The sequence below is a fragment of the Molothrus aeneus genome, chromosome 32, assembly GCF_037042795.1.
Source record: "Molothrus aeneus isolate 106 chromosome 32, BPBGC_Maene_1.0, whole genome shotgun sequence".
NCBI lineage: Eukaryota > Metazoa > Chordata > Aves > Passeriformes > Icteridae > Molothrus > Molothrus aeneus.
Window position 1 is genome coordinate 1,565,283 of NC_089677.1, and position 19,807 is coordinate 1,585,089.

The window sequence follows — 19,807 nt, forward strand, 5'->3', positions numbered from 1 at the left end:
GTGAATGAACACACTTGTAATAGAAGAGGGGAGCGGTGATGAGAGGCACAGTGGTTGCCGCAGCATGGCTGGAAAATTGGCCTCATGCTCTGCCAGGAGCTGCTGCATGCCTCAGGAAATGGAGAATATTGCTCAGTAATTAAGAGGTGGCTCTCATTCCACATGTAGGATTTGGACTGGTGGGGGAAGCTCTTCTAGTCCCTCTGGTAGTAAAGTGGCCCAACAGAAGAGATTCTGCAATCCCTTGTGGAAGCTAACTGTTCTTTGGGATTTTTCCCTGTGTCATCCAAGGTGTGGAGCCCCATTCTGCACCTTTTGTCATGCAACAACTGTGTGTTTTTACTGAGATCAACCCAGTTGTGCATTTGCTGCCTGTCTGCATCAGTCCTTCCATGAGCAGCAGCCTTCCAGCCCCTTCCTCAGACATCACTAATGTTTCTGCTCCCTCTAAATAGCTGTCATCTGCAGATCCATCAAGAGATGCTGAGAAATAAAATTATCCCCTCCAAATTGCCCTTTCACCACTGAAACTGGCCAAAAAATTCCTATCTGGCCCTCAAAAAAATCCCCTTAGGAAAGATTTTTGACCAGGCATTTAACTGTCGCTGAAAATAAAGATTTTACTTTCCTCAGTACCTCTTTCATGGAAAAGAAGGGGCTGATTATGAAAATATTGAAAATACTTCAGTTCTCTCTATTAAACAGCTGGCCCATGAAGGAAATAGACAATAAGGAAGGGGTTTTTTTTCTTAAGGGAAAGAAAGTGAAAGAGAAGAGAAACTAGATGTGAGCAAAGGGAAAAATAAAACAACTTTACATGATTTTACATTAATTTTCCCTTAATGGGCAAAAACAGCATTTCAAAGTAAGTTTCCCTTCAGAAGCCTTTCATTAAGAACAGTTCCCTTTCTGTTTCTACCAGATAACATGTAAATAGGGTATTTTCATTTCCAATGGATTATAGTTAGTTTATTTATCAGTTATATAGAAGTTTGCTTTGCAATATTTGATAAAACTAGCTTATGAATTCATTTTTTCGGCTTTATGGCCATGGCATTCTTGATATAAAAAGCAAATTGCAATATGAGAGTCAAAGGAGCAAGAAAACCTAGAAAGAATATGAATAAAAAATTTCATAAGCACATATAAACAGAAGAATATCCTTCAACGCTTGCTCTAAAATGGCAGTACTGCCTACAACAAGTTATAAAATGTGCATTTTGGTTTCAGCCTTGCTGCTTTTCTTAAGGATGAGCATGACGGCATCCTCCTGCTTCCCCCCACAACCACTCGTGTACCAGGCCTCTGGGAGAGCGCTCCTTTTGCTGCTCCCGAAAGGGTTTGCCAGTACAATTGTTCTGCATGAGAAAGATGTCTTTTGGGTGACCACTTCCAGATGGATTGGTCTGTCTTTCTGTGCATAAACAGGCACAGCTACACAGACTGCAGTGATGAACCGCCATCTAAGAGTCACAGGCTGCTATTGTAGGTCTTCCCCCTGATTCCTACCCAAAAATGCTCAACCCCATCAGCACCATCATTAAGCTCTAGGCAGGTGGAAGCCCACCTTACATAGAGGGTGACCCCAGCACCTCTCCTTTCATGCCTGTGCCTTCTACAGGCTTACAGATATATAAACCAGAGGGAGCGTAAAACAGAGGGGTGTTGTGGTGGCCAACAGCTCAACTGAAGGCCTCACAGTTTCATTTCATCCTAATTTTGTAACTGAAGCATAAGTAATTCTATAAGTACTTTAATTAGAAAACTTAACCAGTGTGGACCGTTGGGGAGCAGGCCCGGACCGTTGGGGACCCCAGCAGCTACTGCCTGTTTGGCTGCGTGGCAACTGGTTCAACCAATATGGACTGACCAGGCAGGCATTCAGATCTGCAAAGGAAGAGAGCACTCAATAAAAGTTGGTTGCTGTGCATGAACCGTGGTGTGCGTGTATGGTGCCATTCCTGCCTCTGCAATCAAAGTGACCGAGGGGCTCCATGCAGTAGGCAACTCGGGAAGTCTTGTACCTTCCGAGTACCTCAGGCAGTGGGGGAAGGAAGAGGGTGATGCACCTGGGAATAAGGACAAAAAAGGAGGCTGCGCCCTTGTCCTGGGTCTCAACAAATCGAGACACCCCAAGGGGAAATGTCCCTTGGCCTCTCCCTTTATTCCAATAACATGACAAGTCTCCTCTGTGTCCTCCCTGGACTAACCTCTGGCGTCGTGAAGTTTTTCCCCCACAGGGAGACACCCTACTCCTTCAGCGCCCATTCTCCAGCTCTTCTCTGCTTTCTAACACATCTAGAAGCCCGTGTCCTTGCTGCTGCACGGATCTCTCACGGCTCTCTGCCAGCCGCACGCCAGAGCTCCCAGCTCCGGCTGGCAGGGCCTCAGCGCCCGCCCTGTGCCCTCCCGCCCCGACGGCCAGACCAGGCCCTGCTTGCTGCCCTCATGGTGACACTCCTGGCCCCAGTGCTCTCCAAGGCCTTCTCTGGGGGCACCTTCCTGCGGCCTTTCACTCCCTGAACGAGGCCCAGCAGAGAGCTGAGAGGGGCTGTGGACAAGGGCCTGCAGGGACAGCACCAGGCCCAGTGGCTTCCCACTGACAGCGGGCAGGCTTGGGCTGGAGATGCACAAGAAATTCTTGCCTCTCAGGCTGCTCAGGCCCCGGCCCACGCTGCTCACGCTGCAGCTGTGGCTGCCCCATCCCTGGCAGTGTTCCAGGCCAGGCTGGACGGGGCTTGAAACAACCGGGCCTAGGGGAAGCTGTCCCTGCCCTTGGCAGCAGGGTTGCAACAAGACCGTTTTTAAGGGCCCTTCCAAGGCAGGCCCTTCTGGCATTCTGTCATCACAGGGGCCGGGGGCAGCTGGACTTAATTTCGGATTAGGACCAATTCGGCACTGCAAGTTTGGCTAATTTCAAGGAGACTCTTCACAAGCCCAGATACACAACTTGTCGCTTTTACCTATACTGTAGGTCTAGTTGAGGCCAATAAAGTCTTGCACAACCCAGGTTCTGGAATATTGTAGTTTATTGAATCAAGAGCAACAAAATTTCCAGGTTGCTACGCACAAAGGCACTAACTATAGAACATAATTGTGTGTCCCCAAAAGGCAGAGACACGATCTATGGCTTTACTACGACATAAAAAAAAAATTCTTATATGCAATATAGAAGGTAAAAGCGTTATGCATAAATGTATCTACTTATGACAATCTTTCCAGATATAAATGCCCTAAGAGCATTAATATGTATCACAACTTAGAGAGACACTAAATATTGGCTATATTGCCTTCTTTAAACAAAATTACATGTTTGACTCTTTAGAATAATTTCTCATCATGATATAATGGTTACATAATTCATGGAGTTGACAATATTTATATTATTCTATTGGCTTTTATTATATTTTACTATTCTAGATGATAATTGAAAAGCTTTCTCGCATATAATATGTACACAGGGGAGAGATATACATATATATACACACAAATTAACAACCTAGATCTTTACATATAAAAAAGATCAGGTCAGCTCCAACACAGTTGCTACAATGCTGACCTGAAGGATTCCCATGCAGAAGCAAGGAAAAACACCGTCCATTGACTGATCCCAAACCTTGCCCAGGGATTGTGGAGTCTATCTCCCCAGAGAGAGTCAAGAACCTTGACCGGAACGCAATCCTTTGTAGTGTAGAGCGGGAAGACCTGCCTGGAGCACCCCTGAACCAAATGATAGCACCAGCGGTCCTTTCAAACATTCCCTCCGCTGGGATTCTGAGATCGGCGTCCCTGCACAAGGCGAAGCTCTCAGAGGGAAAATGGACTCAAAGAAAGAGGTGGGCGAATAATAGCATTTCCTCATGCGTGTTCCTTGATCTTTGTAGCCAAACTGGATGCAGTGCTGGGGAGGCTCTCGAGGCCACACTGCGGCTGCTGCTGGCATAGTGCTGCTACGCAGCGTTTTCCCTTCCCTCTCTGTAGCCCACATTCTCCCTTCTTTTCCCGTCTAGTGAGCGCTGGTTCTCTGCCACCAGGTGTGAGCCTCACAAGCACAGCTCTCTGCAGGAGAACCTCTTTCACTGTTCATTTTTAAGGATCCGTTTGAACCAATGGTGCAGATCCACGTACTGGCTCATTGCCTGGGAGTGGGCAAACGGATCCATCACCAGGTCATGGAAGAGATTGCATGACCTGGCCATTAGGACCTCTGGGGGCAAGCGGATCCCCTCAGGAAGCCTCTGGTTGCCCACAATGAAGTGATTGAGGCGTCTCATTTCCACACACGCGCGCAGGCTCTCGCTGATATCCATCAGCCGCCTCACAAAATGTCTCCTGCGCCACTGTGACACGGGCAAGATGCTCAGGAGGTGCATGACAATGGTCTTGATGGTATAGGTGGAGAAGCCTAAGCCCAGCTGAAGACGAGTGAAGAACTGCAGGCATTTCAGGTGCAAGCTGTCAGGGGGAGCCCGCCTGGCGATGTACCTGAAGAACTTCATCTCGGCCACGGCGTAGCTCTCCGGCCAGATTGTGCTGGAGGTGTGGGCTTGCCTAGGCTGGCTGCTTACAAAGACGTCTGAGTTGCCTTGCCGCACCCCAAACAGCATTTCGATCCGGTAGCTTTCTCTGCCATTGGTCACCTTGAACTGGCAGGAGCGTCTGGGGGGCAGCAGCACTAAATGCCAATGGTGTGACTCACGCAAAGCCGGCCAGATTGCCCTCACCAGCTGGTAGAACCAGCGGGCAGTTTTCTCCACGTCCAGGTAGGAGCCCGTGCACAGGCTATGAAGGAGGCTGGGATCCTGATGCCTCCTCAGCTCCTCCTCAGGGTGGTGCAGGAAGCACAGCATGTTCTCACCCTGCCGCTCGCTCGTGCAGGTGCACTCCTGCTGCACGCGGATGCGGAAGTTCCTCAAGCGCCTCTGCCCTGCAGTGCCCAGCTCTAGGTGGAAGCTGTGCCCTCGGGGAGGTGTCATGGGTATGAGCACCTGGTACACGACATCCTGCTCACGAGGACTCCAACCTTCGAAGGCACTGCCCACCCCAATGGCTCCTTGCAGCACCGGATAGAAACTGTTGGACAAGACCCGTCGAAAATAAATTGCAAAATGCTCCATCAGGCTTCTTGTCCACATGCGTCCTTCCTGCAGGTCCCACACAGGCCACTGTATGCGCTCCATTATGATTCTCCCAAAGTTATCGGCACCATCACGGTATTCTTCCACTTGATTTCCAACATCATTGACGTTTGCTGCGTTGGCAGCCTCATTGCCAACTTCATTTGCAGCATCACGTTCTTCATTCGCAGCAGCATTGTCGACATCCTCTGCGTGGCCATCATCACTGTCATCTTCCTCCGCCTCCATGTCACTGTCTCCCTCATCTTCATTTCCAGCGTCTTCTTCATATGCATCCACATTTTCGACTTCCTCTTCATCTACACCATCGTGTCCTTCTCCTTGCTCCTCTCTCCTCAGGCTGCCTTTCCTCCACATATACCACAGTGCCAAGAGAAGGAGCAGGAGCCCAGCAGGAGCCCAGAGCTGCCAGTGCTGCCAGGCAGAGCAGAGCAGGTCTCCCCAGGCCAAGAGACCCTGCTTCACCAGGACCAGCTGCTCCACCTCCCGCTCCAGACGAATCTTCTCCTCTTCCTGGAGCTTGGCACGCACCTCCATTCGCAGACGTGTCACCTCGTCCAAGCCATCACCCACGGGCTCTGGGTACTGGACTACACTTTGCAAGAGCAAGAGCCACAATACCCAGGTATCCATGGTCTGCAGGAGGATGGCGAGAAGGCCTTGAAAGGGGCTGAGAGGGAGGCAGCTGGCAGCAGGGCCGGGGGAGGCAGCTGGGACGGGAATCCCAGGGATCGGGGAGCAGGAAGGACAGGACCCCAGAGAGCTGGCAAGCAGCCAGGCCCGTTCCGCTGCCCGAGCAGCAGCAGCAGCAGCCCGAGCAGCAGCAGCAGCAGCAGCATCACAGTGCCCTGCCCAAGGCTGTGCCATGAGGGGCTGTTCCTGGCTGCAGGGGGAAAAGCCAGCCCCGGGTGCAGCGTTTCTGCCCCGGCCCTTGTCCCCAGCCCAGCCTCCCCACCACGTGTGCACTCACCGCTTGCCCAAGCAATACAGGGCCAGCGTTACCTGCTGGGGCCTTGCATAGCTGCCCCCATTTGTGACACGGCCCCATGATGTCATGGATGTCACAGTACAGCACAGCCAGCCCAGCCCCACGCTTTGTCCCCACCCCAGCTCACAATGTTGGAGGGGCCCTGGCGCACCGGTTAAGGCAGCCTTTGAGTGAATCTTCTTCAAAGGACCTCTCTTGGCCCTTCTCTTGTCTTTCTGATCAGCTGCCCTCCACTGGCAATCTCATAGATACCCATGTTGGAAGGCACCCTTGAGGATCATGGAGTCTAAGCCTTGACTCCATGCTGAGCTTCAGTTAAATCTCTGATACTATAAAAGCTGCGCTTTGGTTTCAGCCTTGCTGCTTTTCTTAAGGATGAGCATGACGGCATCCTCCTGCTTCCCCCCACAACCACTCGTGTACCAGGCCTCTGGGAGAGCGCTCCTTTTGCTGCTCCCGAAAGGGTTTGCCAGTACAATTGTTCTGCATGAGAAAGATGTCTTTTGGGTGACCACTTCCAGATGGATTGGTCTGTCTTTCTGTGCATAAACAGGCACAGCTACACAGACTGCAGTGATGAACCGCCATCTAAGAGTCACAGGCTGCTATTGTAGGTCTTCCCCCTGATTCCTACCCAAAAATGCTCAACCCCATCAGCACCATCATTAAGCTCTAGGCAGGTGGAAGCCCACCTTACATAGAGGGTGACCCCAGCACCTCTCCTTTCATGCCTGTGCCTTCTACAGGCTTACAGATATATAAACCAGAGGGAGCGTAAAACAGAGGGGTGTTGTGGTGGCCAACAGCTCAACTGAAGGCCTCACAGTTTCATTTCATCCTAATTTTGTAACTGAAGCATAAGTAATTCTATAAGTACTTTAATTAGAAAACTTAACCAGTGTGGACCGTTGGGGAGCAGGCCCGGACCGTTGGGGACCCCAGCAGCTACTGCCTGTTTGGCTGCGTGGCAACTGGTTCAACCAATATGGACTGACCAGGCAGGCATTCAGATCTGCAAAGGAAGAGAGCACTCAATAAAAGTTGGTTGCTGTGCATGAACCGTGGTGTGCGTGTATGGTGCCATTCCTGCCTCTGCAATCAAAGTGACCGAGGGGCTCCATGCAGTAGGCAACTCGGGAAGTCTTGTACCTTCCGAGTACCTCAGGCAGTGGGGGAAGGAAGAGGGTGATGCACCTGGGAATAAGGACAAAAAAGGAGGCTGCGCCCTTGTCCTGGGTCTCAACAAATCGAGACACCCCAAGGGGAAATGTCCCTTGGCCTCTCCCTTTATTCCAATAACATGACAAGTCTCCTCTGTGTCCTCCCTGGACTAACCTCTGGCGTCGTGAAGTTTTTCCCCCACAGGGAGACACCCTACTCCTTCAGCGCCCATTCTCCAGCTCTTCTCTGCTTTCTAACACATCTAGAAGCCCGTGTCCTTGCTGCTGCACGGATCTCTCACGGCTCTCTGCCAGCCGCACGCCAGAGCTCCCAGCTCCGGCTGGCAGGGCCTCAGCGCCCGCCCTGTGCCCTCCCGCCCCGACGGCCAGACCAGGCCCTGCTTGCTGCCCTCATGGTGACACTCCTGGCCCCAGTGCTCTCCAAGGCCTTCTCTGGGGGCACCTTCCTGCGGCCTTTCACTCCCTGAACGAGGCCCAGCAGAGAGCTGAGAGGGGCTGTGGACAAGGGCCTGCAGGGACAGCACCAGGCCCAGTGGCTTCCCACTGACAGCGGGCAGGCTTGGGCTGGAGATGCACAAGAAATTCTTGCCTCTCAGGCTGCTCAGGCCCCGGCCCACGCTGCTCACGCTGCAGCTGTGGCTGCCCCATCCCTGGCAGTGTTCCAGGCCAGGCTGGACGGGGCTTGAAACAACCGGGCCTAGGGGAAGCTGTCCCTGCCCTTGGCAGCAGGGTTGCAACAAGACCGTTTTTAAGGGCCCTTCCAAGGCAGGCCCTTCTGGCATTCTGTCATCACAGGGGCCGGGGGCAGCTGGACTTAATTTCGGATTAGGACCAATTCGGCACTGCAAGTTTGGCTAATTTCAAGGAGACTCTTCACAAGCCCAGATACACAACTTGTCGCTTTTACCTATACTGTAGGTCTAGTTGAGGCCAATAAAGTCTTGCACAACCCAGGTTCTGGAATATTGTAGTTTATTGAATCAAGAGCAACAAAATTTCCAGGTTGCTACGCACAAAGGCACTAACTATAGAACATAATTGTGTGTCCCCAAAAGGCAGAGACACGATCTATGGCTTTACTACGACATAAAAAAAAAATTCTTATATGCAATATAGAAGGTAAAAGCGTTATGCATAAATGTATCTACTTATGACAATCTTTCCAGATATAAATGCCCTAAGAGCATTAATATGTATCACAACTTAGAGAGACACTAAATATTGGCTATATTGCCTTCTTTAAACAAAATTACATGTTTGACTCTTTAGAATAATTTCTCATCATGATATAATGGTTACATAATTCATGGAGTTGACAATATTTATATTATTCTATTGGCTTTTATTATATTTTACTATTCTAGATGATAATTGAAAAGCTTTCTCGCATATAATATGTACACAGGGGAGAGATATACATATATATACACACAAATTAACAACCTAGATCTTTACATATAAAAAAGATCAGGTCAGCTCCAACACAGTTGCTACAATGCTGACCTGAAGGATTCCCATGCAGAAGCAAGGAAAAACACCGTCCATTGACTGATCCCAAACCTTGCCCAGGGATTGTGGAGTCTATCTCCCCAGAGAGAGTCAAGAACCTTGACCGGAACGCAATCCTTTGTAGTGTAGAGCGGGAAGACCTGCCTGGAGCACCCCTGAACCAAATGATAGCACCAGCGGTCCTTTCAAACATTCCCTCCGCTGGGATTCTGAGATCGGCGTCCCTGCACAAGGCGAAGCTCTCAGAGGGAAAATGGACTCAAAGAAAGAGGTGGGCGAATAATAGCATTTCCTCATGCGTGTTCCTTGATCTTTGTAGCCAAACTGGATGCAGTGCTGGGGAGGCTCTCGAGGCCACACTGCGGCTGCTGCTGGCATAGTGCTGCTACGCAGCGTTTTCCCTTCCCTCTCTGTAGCCCACATTCTCCCTTCTTTTCCCGTCTAGTGAGCGCTGGTTCTCTGCCACCAGGTGTGAGCCTCACAAGCACAGCTCTCTGCAGGAGAACCTCTTTCACTGTTCATTTTTAAGGATCCGTTTGAACCAATGGTGCAGATCCACGTACTGGCTCATTGCCTGGGAGTGGGCAAACGGATCCATCACCAGGTCATGGAAGAGATTGCATGACCTGGCCATTAGGACCTCTGGGGGCAAGCGGATCCCCTCAGGAAGCCTCTGGTTGCCCACAATGAAGTGATTGAGGCGTCTCATTTCCACACACGTGCGCAGGCTCTCGCTGATATCCATCAGCCGCCTCACAAAATGTCTCCTGCGCCACTGTGACACGGGCAAGATGCTCAGGAGGTGCATGACAATGGTCTTGATGGTATAGGTGGAGAAGCCTAAGCCCAGCTGAAGACGAGTGAAGAACTGCAGGCATTTCAGGTGCAAGCTGTCAGGGGGAGCCCGCCTGGCGATGTACCTGAAGAACTTCATCTCGGCCACGGCGTAGCTCTCCGGCCAGATTGTGCTGGAGGTGTGGGCTTGCCTAGGCTGGCTGCTTACAAAGACGTCTGAGTTGCCTTGCCGCACCCCAAACAGCATCTCGATCCGGTAGCTTTCTCTGCCATTGGTCACCTTGAACTGGCAGGAGCGTCTGGGGGGCAGCAGCACTAAATGCCAATGGTGTGACTCACGCAAAGCCGGCCAGATTGCCCTCACCAGCTGGTAGAACCAGCGGGCAGTTTTCTCCACGTCCAGGTAGGAGCCCGTGCACAGGCTATGAAGGAGGCTGGGATCCTGATGCCTCCTCAGCTCCTCCTCAGGGTGGTGCAGGAAGCACAGCATGTTCTCACCCTGCCGCTCGCTCGTGCAGGTGCACTCCTGCTGCACGCGGATGCGGAAGTTCCTCAAGCGCCTCTGCCCTGCAGTGCCCAGCTCTAGGTGGAAGCTGTGCCCTCGGGGAGGTGTCATGGGTATGAGCACCTGGTACACGACATCCTGCTCACGAGGACTCCAACCTTCGAAGGCACTGCCCACCCCAATGGCTCCTTGCAGCACCGGATAGAAACTGTTGGACAAGACCCGTCGAAAATAAATTGCAAAATGCTCCATCAGGCTTCTTGTCCACATGCGTCCTTCCTGCAGGTCCCACACAGGCCACTGTATGCGCTCCATTATGATTCTCCCAAAGTTATCGGCACCATCACGGTATTCTTCCACTTGATTTCCAACATCATTGACGTTTGCTGCGTTGGCAGCCTCATTGCCAACTTCATTTGCAGCATCACGTTCTTCATTCGCAGCAGCATTGTCGACATCCTCTGCGTGGCCATCATCACTGTCATCTTCCTCCGCCTCCATGTCACTGTCTCCCTCATCTTCATTTCCAGCGTCTTCTTCATATGCATCCACATTTTCGACTTCCTCTTCATCTACACCATCGTGTCCTTCTCCTTGCTCCTCTCTCCTCAGGCTGCCTTTCCTCCACATATACCACAGTGCCAAGAGAAGGAGCAGGAGCCCAGCAGGAGCCCAGAGCTGCCAGTGCTGCCAGGCAGAGCAGAGCAGGTCTCCCCAGGCCAAGAGACCCTGCTTCACCAGGACCAGCTGCTCCACCTCCCGCTCCAGACGAATCTTCTCCTCTTCCTGGAGCTTGGCACGCACCTCCATTCGCAGACGTGTCACCTCGTCCAAGCCATCACCCACGGGCTCTGGGTACTGGACTACACTTTGCAAGAGCAAGAGCCACAATACCCAGGTATCCATGGTCTGCAGGAGGATGGCGAGAAGGCCTTGAAAGGGGCTGAGAGGGAGGCAGCTGGCAGCAGGGCCGGGGGAGGCAGCTGGGACGGGAATCCCAGGGATCGGGGAGCAGGAAGGACAGGACCCCAGAGAGCTGGCAAGCAGCCAGGCCCGTTCCGCTGCCCGAGCAGCAGCAGCAGCAGCCCGAGCAGCAGCAGCAGCAGCAGCATCACAGTGCCCTGCCCAAGGCTGTGCCATGAGGGGCTGTTCCTGGCTGCAGGGGGAAAAGCCAGCCCCGGGTGCAGCGTTTCTGCCCCGGCCCTTGTCCCCAGCCCAGCCTCCCCACCACGTGTGCACTCACCGCTTGCCCAAGCAATACAGGGCCAGCGTTACCTGCTGGGGCCTTGCATAGCTGCCCCCATTTGTGACACGGCCCCATGATGTCATGGATGTCACAGTACAGCACAGCCAGCCCAGCCCCACGCTTTGTCCCCACCCCAGCTCACAATGTTGGAGGGGCCCTGGCGCACCGGTTAAGGCAGCCTTTGAGTGAATCTTCTTCAAAGGACCTCTCTTGGCCCTTCTCTTGTCTTTCTGATCAGCTGCCCTCCACTGGCAATCTCATAGATACCCATGTTGGAAGGCACCCTTGAGGATCATGGAGTCTAAGCCTTGACTCCATGCTGAGCTTCAGTTAAATCTCTGATACTATAAAAGCTGCGCTTTGGTTTCAGCCTTGCTGCTTTTCTTAAGGATGAGCATGACGGCATCCTCCTGCTTCCCCCCACAACCACTCGTGTACCAGGCCTCTGGGAGAGCGCTCCTTTTGCTGCTCCCGAAAGGGTTTGCCAGTACAATTGTTCTGCATGAGAAAGATGTCTTTTGGGTGACCACTTCCAGATGGATTGGTCTGTCTTTCTGTGCATAAACAGGCACAGCTACACAGACTGCAGTGATGAACCGCCATCTAAGAGTCACAGGCTGCTATTGTAGGTCTTCCCCCTGATTCCTACCCAAAAATGCTCAACCCCATCAGCACCATCATTAAGCTCTAGGCAGGTGGAAGCCCACCTTACATAGAGGGTGACCCCAGCACCTCTCCTTTCATGCCTGTGCCTTCTACAGGCTTACAGATATATAAACCAGAGGGAGCGTAAAACAGAGGGGTGTTGTGGTGGCCAACAGCTCAACTGAAGGCCTCACAGTTTCATTTCATCCTAATTTTGTAACTGAAGCATAAGTAATTCTATAAGTACTTTAATTAGAAAACTTAACCAGTGTGGACCGTTGGGGAGCAGGCCCGGACCGTTGGGGACCCCAGCAGCTACTGCCTGTTTGGCTGCGTGGCAACTGGTTCAACCAATATGGACTGACCAGGCAGGCATTCAGATCTGCAAAGGAAGAGAGCACTCAATAAAAGTTGGTTGCTGTGCATGAACCGTGGTGTGCGTGTATGGTGCCATTCCTGCCTCTGCAATCAAAGTGACCGAGGGGCTCCATGCAGTAGGCAACTCGGGAAGTCTTGTACCTTCCGAGTACCTCAGGCAGTGGGGGAAGGAAGAGGGTGATGCACCTGGGAATAAGGACAAAAAAGGAGGCTGCGCCCTTGTCCTGGGTCTCAACAAATCGAGACACCCCAAGGGGAAATGTCCCTTGGCCTCTCCCTTTATTCCAATAACATGACAAGTCTCCTCTGTGTCCTCCCTGGACTAACCTCTGGCGTCGTGAAGTTTTTCCCCCACAGGGAGACACCCTACTCCTTCAGCGCCCATTCTCCAGCTCTTCTCTGCTTTCTAACACATCTAGAAGCCCGTGTCCTTGCTGCTGCACGGATCTCTCACGGCTCTCTGCCAGCCGCACGCCAGAGCTCCCAGCTCCGGCTGGCAGGGCCTCAGCGCCCGCCCTGTGCCCTCCCGCCCCGACGGCCAGACCAGGCCCTGCTTGCTGCCCTCATGGTGACACTCCTGGCCCCAGTGCTCTCCAAGGCCTTCTCTGGGGGCACCTTCCTGCGGCCTTTCACTCCCTGAACGAGGCCCAGCAGAGAGCTGAGAGGGGCTGTGGACAAGGGCCTGCAGGGACAGCACCAGGCCCAGTGGCTTCCCACTGACAGCGGGCAGGCTTGGGCTGGAGATGCACAAGAAATTCTTGCCTCTCAGGCTGCTCAGGCCCCGGCCCACGCTGCTCACGCTGCAGCTGTGGCTGCCCCATCCCTGGCAGTGTTCCAGGCCAGGCTGGACGGGGCTTGAAACAACCGGGCCTAGGGGAAGCTGTCCCTGCCCTTGGCAGCAGGGTTGCAACAAGACCGTTTTTAAGGGCCCTTCCAAGGCAGGCCCTTCTGGCATTCTGTCATCACAGGGGCCGGGGGCAGCTGGACTTAATTTCGGATTAGGACCAATTCGGCACTGCAAGTTTGGCTAATTTCAAGGAGACTCTTCACAAGCCCAGATACACAACTTGTCGCTTTTACCTATACTGTAGGTCTAGTTGAGGCCAATAAAGTCTTGCACAACCCAGGTTCTGGAATATTGTAGTTTATTGAATCAAGAGCAACAAAATTTCCAGGTTGCTACGCACAAAGGCACTAACTATAGAACATAATTGTGTGTCCCCAAAAGGCAGAGACACGATCTATGGCTTTACTACGACATAAAAAAAAAATTCTTATATGCAATATAGAAGGTAAAAGCGTTATGCATAAATGTATCTACTTATGACAATCTTTCCAGATATAAATGCCCTAAGAGCATTAATATGTATCACAACTTAGAGAGACACTAAATATTGGCTATATTGCCTTCTTTAAACAAAATTACATGTTTGACTCTTTAGAATAATTTCTCATCATGATATAATGGTTACATAATTCATGGAGTTGACAATATTTATATTATTCTATTGGCTTTTATTATATTTTACTATTCTAGATGATAATTGAAAAGCTTTCTCGCATATAATATGTACACAGGGGAGAGATATACATATATATACACACAAATTAACAACCTAGATCTTTACATATAAAAAAGATCAGGTCAGCTCCAACACAGTTGCTACAATGCTGACCTGAAGGATTCCCATGCAGAAGCAAGGAAAAACACCGTCCATTGACTGATCCCAAACCTTGCCCAGGGATTGTGGAGTCTATCTCCCCAGAGAGAGTCAAGAACCTTGACCAGAACGCAATCCTTTGTAGTGTAGAGCGGGAAGACCTGCCTGGAGCACCCCTGAACCAAATGATAGCACCAGCGGTCCTTTCAAACATTCCCTCCGCTGGGATTCTGAGATCGGCGTCCCTGCACAAGGCGAAGCTCTCAGAGGGAAAATGGACTCAAAGAAAGAGGTGGGCGAATAATAGCATTTCCTCATGCGTGTTCCTTGATCTTTGTAGCCAAACTGGATGCAGTGCTGGGGAGGCTCTCGAGGCCACACTGCGGCTGCTGCTGGCATAGTGCTGCTACGCAGCGTTTTCCCTTCCCTCTCTGTAGCCCACATTCTCCCTTCTTTTCCCGTCTAGTGAGCGCTGGTTCTCTGCCACCAGGTGTGAGCCTCACAAGCACAGCTCTCTGCAGGAGAACCTCTTTCACTGTTCATTTTTAAGGATCCGTTTGAACCAATGGTGCAGATCCACGTACTGGCTCATTGCCTGGGAGTGGGCAAACGGATCCATCACCAGGTCATGGAAGAGATTGCATGACCTGGCCATTAGGACCTCTGGGGGCAAGCGGATCCCCTCAGGAAGCCTCTGGTTGCCCACAATGAAGTGATTGAGGCGTCTCATTTCCACACACGTGCGCAGGCTCTCGCTGATATCCATCAGCCGCCTCACAAAATGTCTCCTGCGCCACTGTGACACGGGCAAGATGCTCAGGAGGTGCATGACAATGGTCTTGATGGTATAGGTGGAGAAGCCTAAGCCCAGCTGAAGACGAGTGAAGAACTGCAGGCATTTCAGGTGCAAGCTGTCAGGGGGAGCCCGCCTGGCGATGTACCTGAAGAACTTCATCTCGGCCACGGCGTAGCTCTCCGGCCAGATTGTGCTGGAGGTGTGGGCTTGCCTAGGCTGGCTGCTTACAAAGACGTCTGAGTTGCCTTGCCGCACCCCAAACAGCATCTCGATCCGGTAGCTTTCTCTGCCATTGGTCACCTTGAACTGGCAGGAGCGTCTGGGGGGCAGCAGCACTAAATGCCAATGGTGTGACTCACGCAAAGCCGGCCAGATTGCCCTCACCAGCTGGTAGAACCAGCGGGCAGTTTTCTCCACGTCCAGGTAGGAGCCCGTGCACAGGCTATGAAGGAGGCTGGGATCCTGATGCCTCCTCAGCTCCTCCTCAGGGTGGTGCAGGAAGCACAGCATGTTCTCACCCTGCCGCTCGCTCGTGCAGGTGCACTCCTGCTGCACGCGGATGCGGAAGTTCCTCAAGCGCCTCTGCCCTGCAGTGCCCAGCTCTAGGTGGAAGCTGTGCCCTCGGGGAGGTGTCATGGGTATGAGCACCTGGTACACGACATCCTGCTCACGAGGACTCCAACCTTCGAAGGCACTGCCCACCCCAATGGCTCCTTGCAGCACCGGATAGAAACTGTTGGACAAGACCCGTCGAAAATAAATTGCAAAATGCTCCATCAGGCTTCTTGTCCACATGCGTCCTTCCTGCAGGTCCCACACAGGCCACTGTATGCGCTCCATTATGATTCTCCCAAAGTTATCGGCACCATCACGGTATTCTTCCACTTGATTTCCAACATCATTGACGTTTGCTGCGTTGGCAGCCTCATTGCCAACTTCATTTGCAGCATCACGTTCTTCATTCGCAGCAGCATTGTCGACATCCTCTGCGTGGCCATCATCACTGTCATCTTCCTCCGCCTCCATGTCACTGTCTCCCTCATCTTCATTTCCAGCGTCTTCTTCATATGCATCCACATTTTCGACTTCCTCTTCATCTACACCATCGTGTCCTTCTCCTTGCTCCTCTCTCCTCAGGCTGCCTTTCCTCCACATATACCACAGTGCCAAGAGAAGGAGCAGGAGCCCAGCAGGAGCCCAGAGCTGCCAGTGCTGCCAGGCAGAGCAGAGCAGGTCTCCCCAGGCCAAGAGACCCTGCTTCACCAGGACCAGCTGCTCCACCTCCCGCTCCAGACGAATCTTCTCCTCTTCCTGGAGCTTGGCACGCACCTCCATTCGCAGACGTGTCACCTCGTCCAAGCCATCACCCACGGGCTCTGGGTACTGGACTACACTTTGCAAGAGCAAGAGCCACAATACCCAGGTATCCATGGTCTGCAGGAGGATGGCGAGAAGGCCTTGAAAGGGGCTGAGAGGGAGGCAGCTGGCAGCAGGGCCGGGGGAGGCAGCTGGGACGGGAATCCCAGGGATCGGGGAGCAGGAAGGACAGGACCCCAGAGAGCTGGCAAGCAGCCAGGCCCGTTCCGCTGCCCGAGCAGCAGCAGCAGCAGCAGCATCACAGTGCCCTGCCCAAGGCTGTGCCATGAGGGGCTGTTCCTGGCTGCAGGGGGAAAAGCCAGCCCCGGGTGCAGCGTTTCTGCCCCGGCCCTTGTCCCCAGCCCAGCCTCCCCACCACGTGTGCACTCACCGCTTGCCCAAGCAATACAGGGCCAGCGTTACCTGCTGGGGCCTTGCATAGCTGCCCCCATTTGTGACACGGCCCCATGATGTCATGGATGTCACAGTACAGCACAGCCAGCCCAGCCCCACGCTTTGTCCCCACCCCAGCTCACAATGTTGGAGGGGCCCTGGCGCACCGGTTAAGGCAGCCTTTGAGTGAATCTTCTTCAAAGGACCTCTCTTGGCCCTTCTCTTGTCTTTCTGATCAGCTGCCCTCCACTGGCAATCTCATAGATACCCATGTTGGAAGGCACCCTTGAGGATCATGGAGTCTAAGCCTTGACTCCATGCTGAGCTTCAGTTAAATCTCTGATACTATAAAAGCTGCGCTTTGGTTTCAGCCTTGCTGCTTTTCTTAAGGATGAGCATGACGGCATCCTCCTGCTTCCCCCCACAACCACTCGTGTACCAGGCCTCTGGGAGAGCGCTCCTTTTGCTGCTCCCGAAAGGGTTTGCCAGTACAATTGTTCTGCATGAGAAAGATGTCTTTTGGGTGACCACTTCCAGATGGATTGGTCTGTCTTTCTGTGCATAAACAGGCACAGCTACACAGACTGCAGTGATGAACCGCCATCTAAGAGTCACAGGCTGCTATTGTAGGTCTTCCCCCTGATTCCTACCCAAAAATGCTCAACCCCATCAGCACCATCATTAAGCTCTAGGCAGGTGGAAGCCCACCTTACATAGAGGGTGACCCCAGCACCTCTCCTTTCATGCCTGTGCCTTCTACAGGCTTACAGATATATAAACCAGAGGGAGCGTAAAACAGAGGGGTGTTGTGGTGGCCAACAGCTCAACTGAAGGCCTCACAGTTTCATTTCATCCTAATTTTGTAACTGAAGCATAAGTAATTCTATAAGTACTTTAATTAGAAAACTTAACCAGTGTGGACCGTTGGGGAGCAGGCCCGGACCGTTGGGGACCCCAGCAGCTACTGCCTGTTTGGCTGCGTGGCAACTGGTTCAACCAATATGGACTGACCAGGCAGGCATTCAGATCTGCAAAGGAAGAGAGCACTCAATAAAAGTTGGTTGCTGTGCATGAACCGTGGTGTGCGTGTATGGTGCCATTCCTGCCTCTGCAATCAAAGTGACCGAGGGGCTCCATGCAGTAGGCAACTCGGGAAGTCTTGTACCTTCCGAGTACCTCAGGCAGTGGGGGAAGGAAGAGGGTGATGCACCTGGGAATAAGGACAAAAAAGGAGGCTGCGCCCTTGTCCTGGGTCTCAACAAATCGAGACACCCCAAGGGGAAATGTCCCTTGGCCTCTCCCTTTATTCCAATAACATGACAAGTCTCCTCTGTGTCCTCCCTGGACTAACCTCTGGCGTCGTGAAGTTTTTCCCCCACAGGGAGACACCCTACTCCTTCAGCGCCCATTCTCCAGCTCTTCTCTGCTTTCTAACACATCTAGAAGCCCGTGTCCTTGCTGCTGCACGGATCTCTCACGGCTCTCTGCCAGCCGCACGCCAGAGCTCCCAGCTCCGGCTGGCAGGGCCTCAGCGCCCGCCCTGTGCCCTCCCGCCCCGACGGCCAGACCAGGCCCTGCTTGCTGCCCTCATGGTGACACTCCTGGCCCCAGTGCTCTCCAAGGCCTTCTCTGGGGGCACCTTCCTGCGGCCTTTCACTCCCTGAACGAGGCCCAGCAGAGAGCTGAGAGGGGCTGTGGACAAGGGCCTGCAGGGACAGCACCAGGCCCAGTGGCTTCCCACTGACAGCGGGCAGGCTTGGGCTGGAGATGCACAAGAAATTCTTGCCTCTCAGGCTGCTCAGGCCCCGGCCCACGCTGCTCACGCTGCAGCTGTGGCTGCCCCATCCCTGGCAGTGTTCCAGGCCAGGCTGGACGGGGCTTGAAACAACCGGGCCTAGGGGAAGCTGTCCCTGCCCTTGGCAGCAGGGTTGCAACAAGACCGTTTTTAAGGGCCCTTCCAAGGCAGGCCCTTCTGGCATTCTGTCATCACAGGGGCCGGGGGCAGCTGGACTTAATTTCGGATTAGGACCAATTCGGCACTGCAAGTTTGGCTAATTTCAAGGAGACTCTTCACAAGCCCAGATACACAACTTGTCGCTTTTACCTATACTGTAGGTCTAGTTGAGGCCAATAAAGTCTTGCACAACCCAGGTTCTGGAATATTGTAGTTTATTGAATCAAGAGCAACAAAATTTCCAGGTTGCTACGCACAAAGGCACTAACTATAGAACATAATTGTGTGTCCCCAAAAGGCAGAGACACGATCTATGGCTTTACTACGACATAAAAAAAAATTCTTATATGCAATATAGAAGGTAAAAGCGTTATGCATAAATGTATCTACTTATGACAATCTTTCCAGATATAAATGCCCTAAGAGCATTAATATGTATCACAACTTAGAGAGACACTAAATATTGGCTATATTGCCTTCTTTAAACAAAATTACATGTTTGACTCTTTAGAATAATTTCTCATCATGATATAATGGTTACATAATTCATGGAGTTGACAATATTTATATTATTCTATTGGCTTTTATTATATTTTACTATTCTAGATGATAATTGAAAAGCTTTCTCGCATATAATATGTACACAGGGGAGAGATATACATATATATACACACAAATTAACAACCTAGATCTTTACATATAAAAAAGATCAGGTCAGCTCCAACACAGTTGCTACAATGCTGACCTGAAGGATTCCCATGCAGAAGCAAGGAAAAACACCGTCCATTGACTGATCCCAAACCTTGCCCAGGGATTGTGGAGTCTATCTCCCCAGAGAGAGTCAAGAACCTTGACCGGAACGCAATCCTTTGTAGTGTAGAGCGGGAAGACCTGCCTGGAGCACCCCTGAACCAAATGATAGCACCAGCGGTCCTTTCAAACATTCCCTCCGCTGGGATTCTGAGATCGGCGTCCCTGCACAAGGCGAAGCTCTCAGAGGGAAAATGGACTCAAAGAAAGAGGTGGGCGAATAATAGCATTTCCTCATGCGTGTTCCTTGATCTTTGTAGCCAAACTGGATGCAGTGCTGGGGAGGCTCTCGAGGCCACACTGCGGCTGCTGCTGGCATAGTGCTGCTACGCAGCGTTTTCCCTTCCCTCTCTGTAGCCCACATTCTCCCTTCTTTTCCCGTCTAGTGAGCGCTGGTTCTCTGCCACCAGGTGTGAGCCTCACAAGCACAGCTCTCTGCAGGAGAACCTCTT

At 52.2% G+C, this 19,807-nt stretch overlaps 3 protein-coding genes across 3 annotated transcripts; all 3 read right to left on the minus strand.

Annotated features, from left to right (window-relative positions):
* Positions 1-4,076: 4,076 nt before the first annotated feature.
* LOC136568384 (inositol 1,4,5-trisphosphate receptor-interacting protein-like 1) lies at positions 4,077-5,741 on the minus strand. The gene has a single exon (XM_066568371.1). The coding sequence runs from the start codon at positions 5,673-5,675 to the stop codon at positions 4,077-4,079; it is 1,599 nt and encodes a 532-aa protein (XP_066424468.1). The 5' UTR covers positions 5,676-5,741.
* Positions 5,742-9,327: 3,586 nt separating this feature from the next.
* On the minus strand, positions 9,328-10,941 carry LOC136568385 (inositol 1,4,5-trisphosphate receptor-interacting protein-like 1). Its single transcript, XM_066568372.1, has one exon. The coding sequence runs from the start codon at positions 10,924-10,926 to the stop codon at positions 9,328-9,330; it is 1,599 nt and encodes a 532-aa protein (XP_066424469.1). The 5' UTR covers positions 10,927-10,941.
* Positions 10,942-14,578: 3,637 nt separating this feature from the next.
* LOC136568386 (inositol 1,4,5-trisphosphate receptor-interacting protein-like 1) lies at positions 14,579-16,192 on the minus strand. The gene has a single exon (XM_066568373.1). The coding sequence runs from the start codon at positions 16,175-16,177 to the stop codon at positions 14,579-14,581; it is 1,599 nt and encodes a 532-aa protein (XP_066424470.1). The 5' UTR covers positions 16,178-16,192.
* Positions 16,193-19,807: the final 3,615 nt, after the last annotated feature.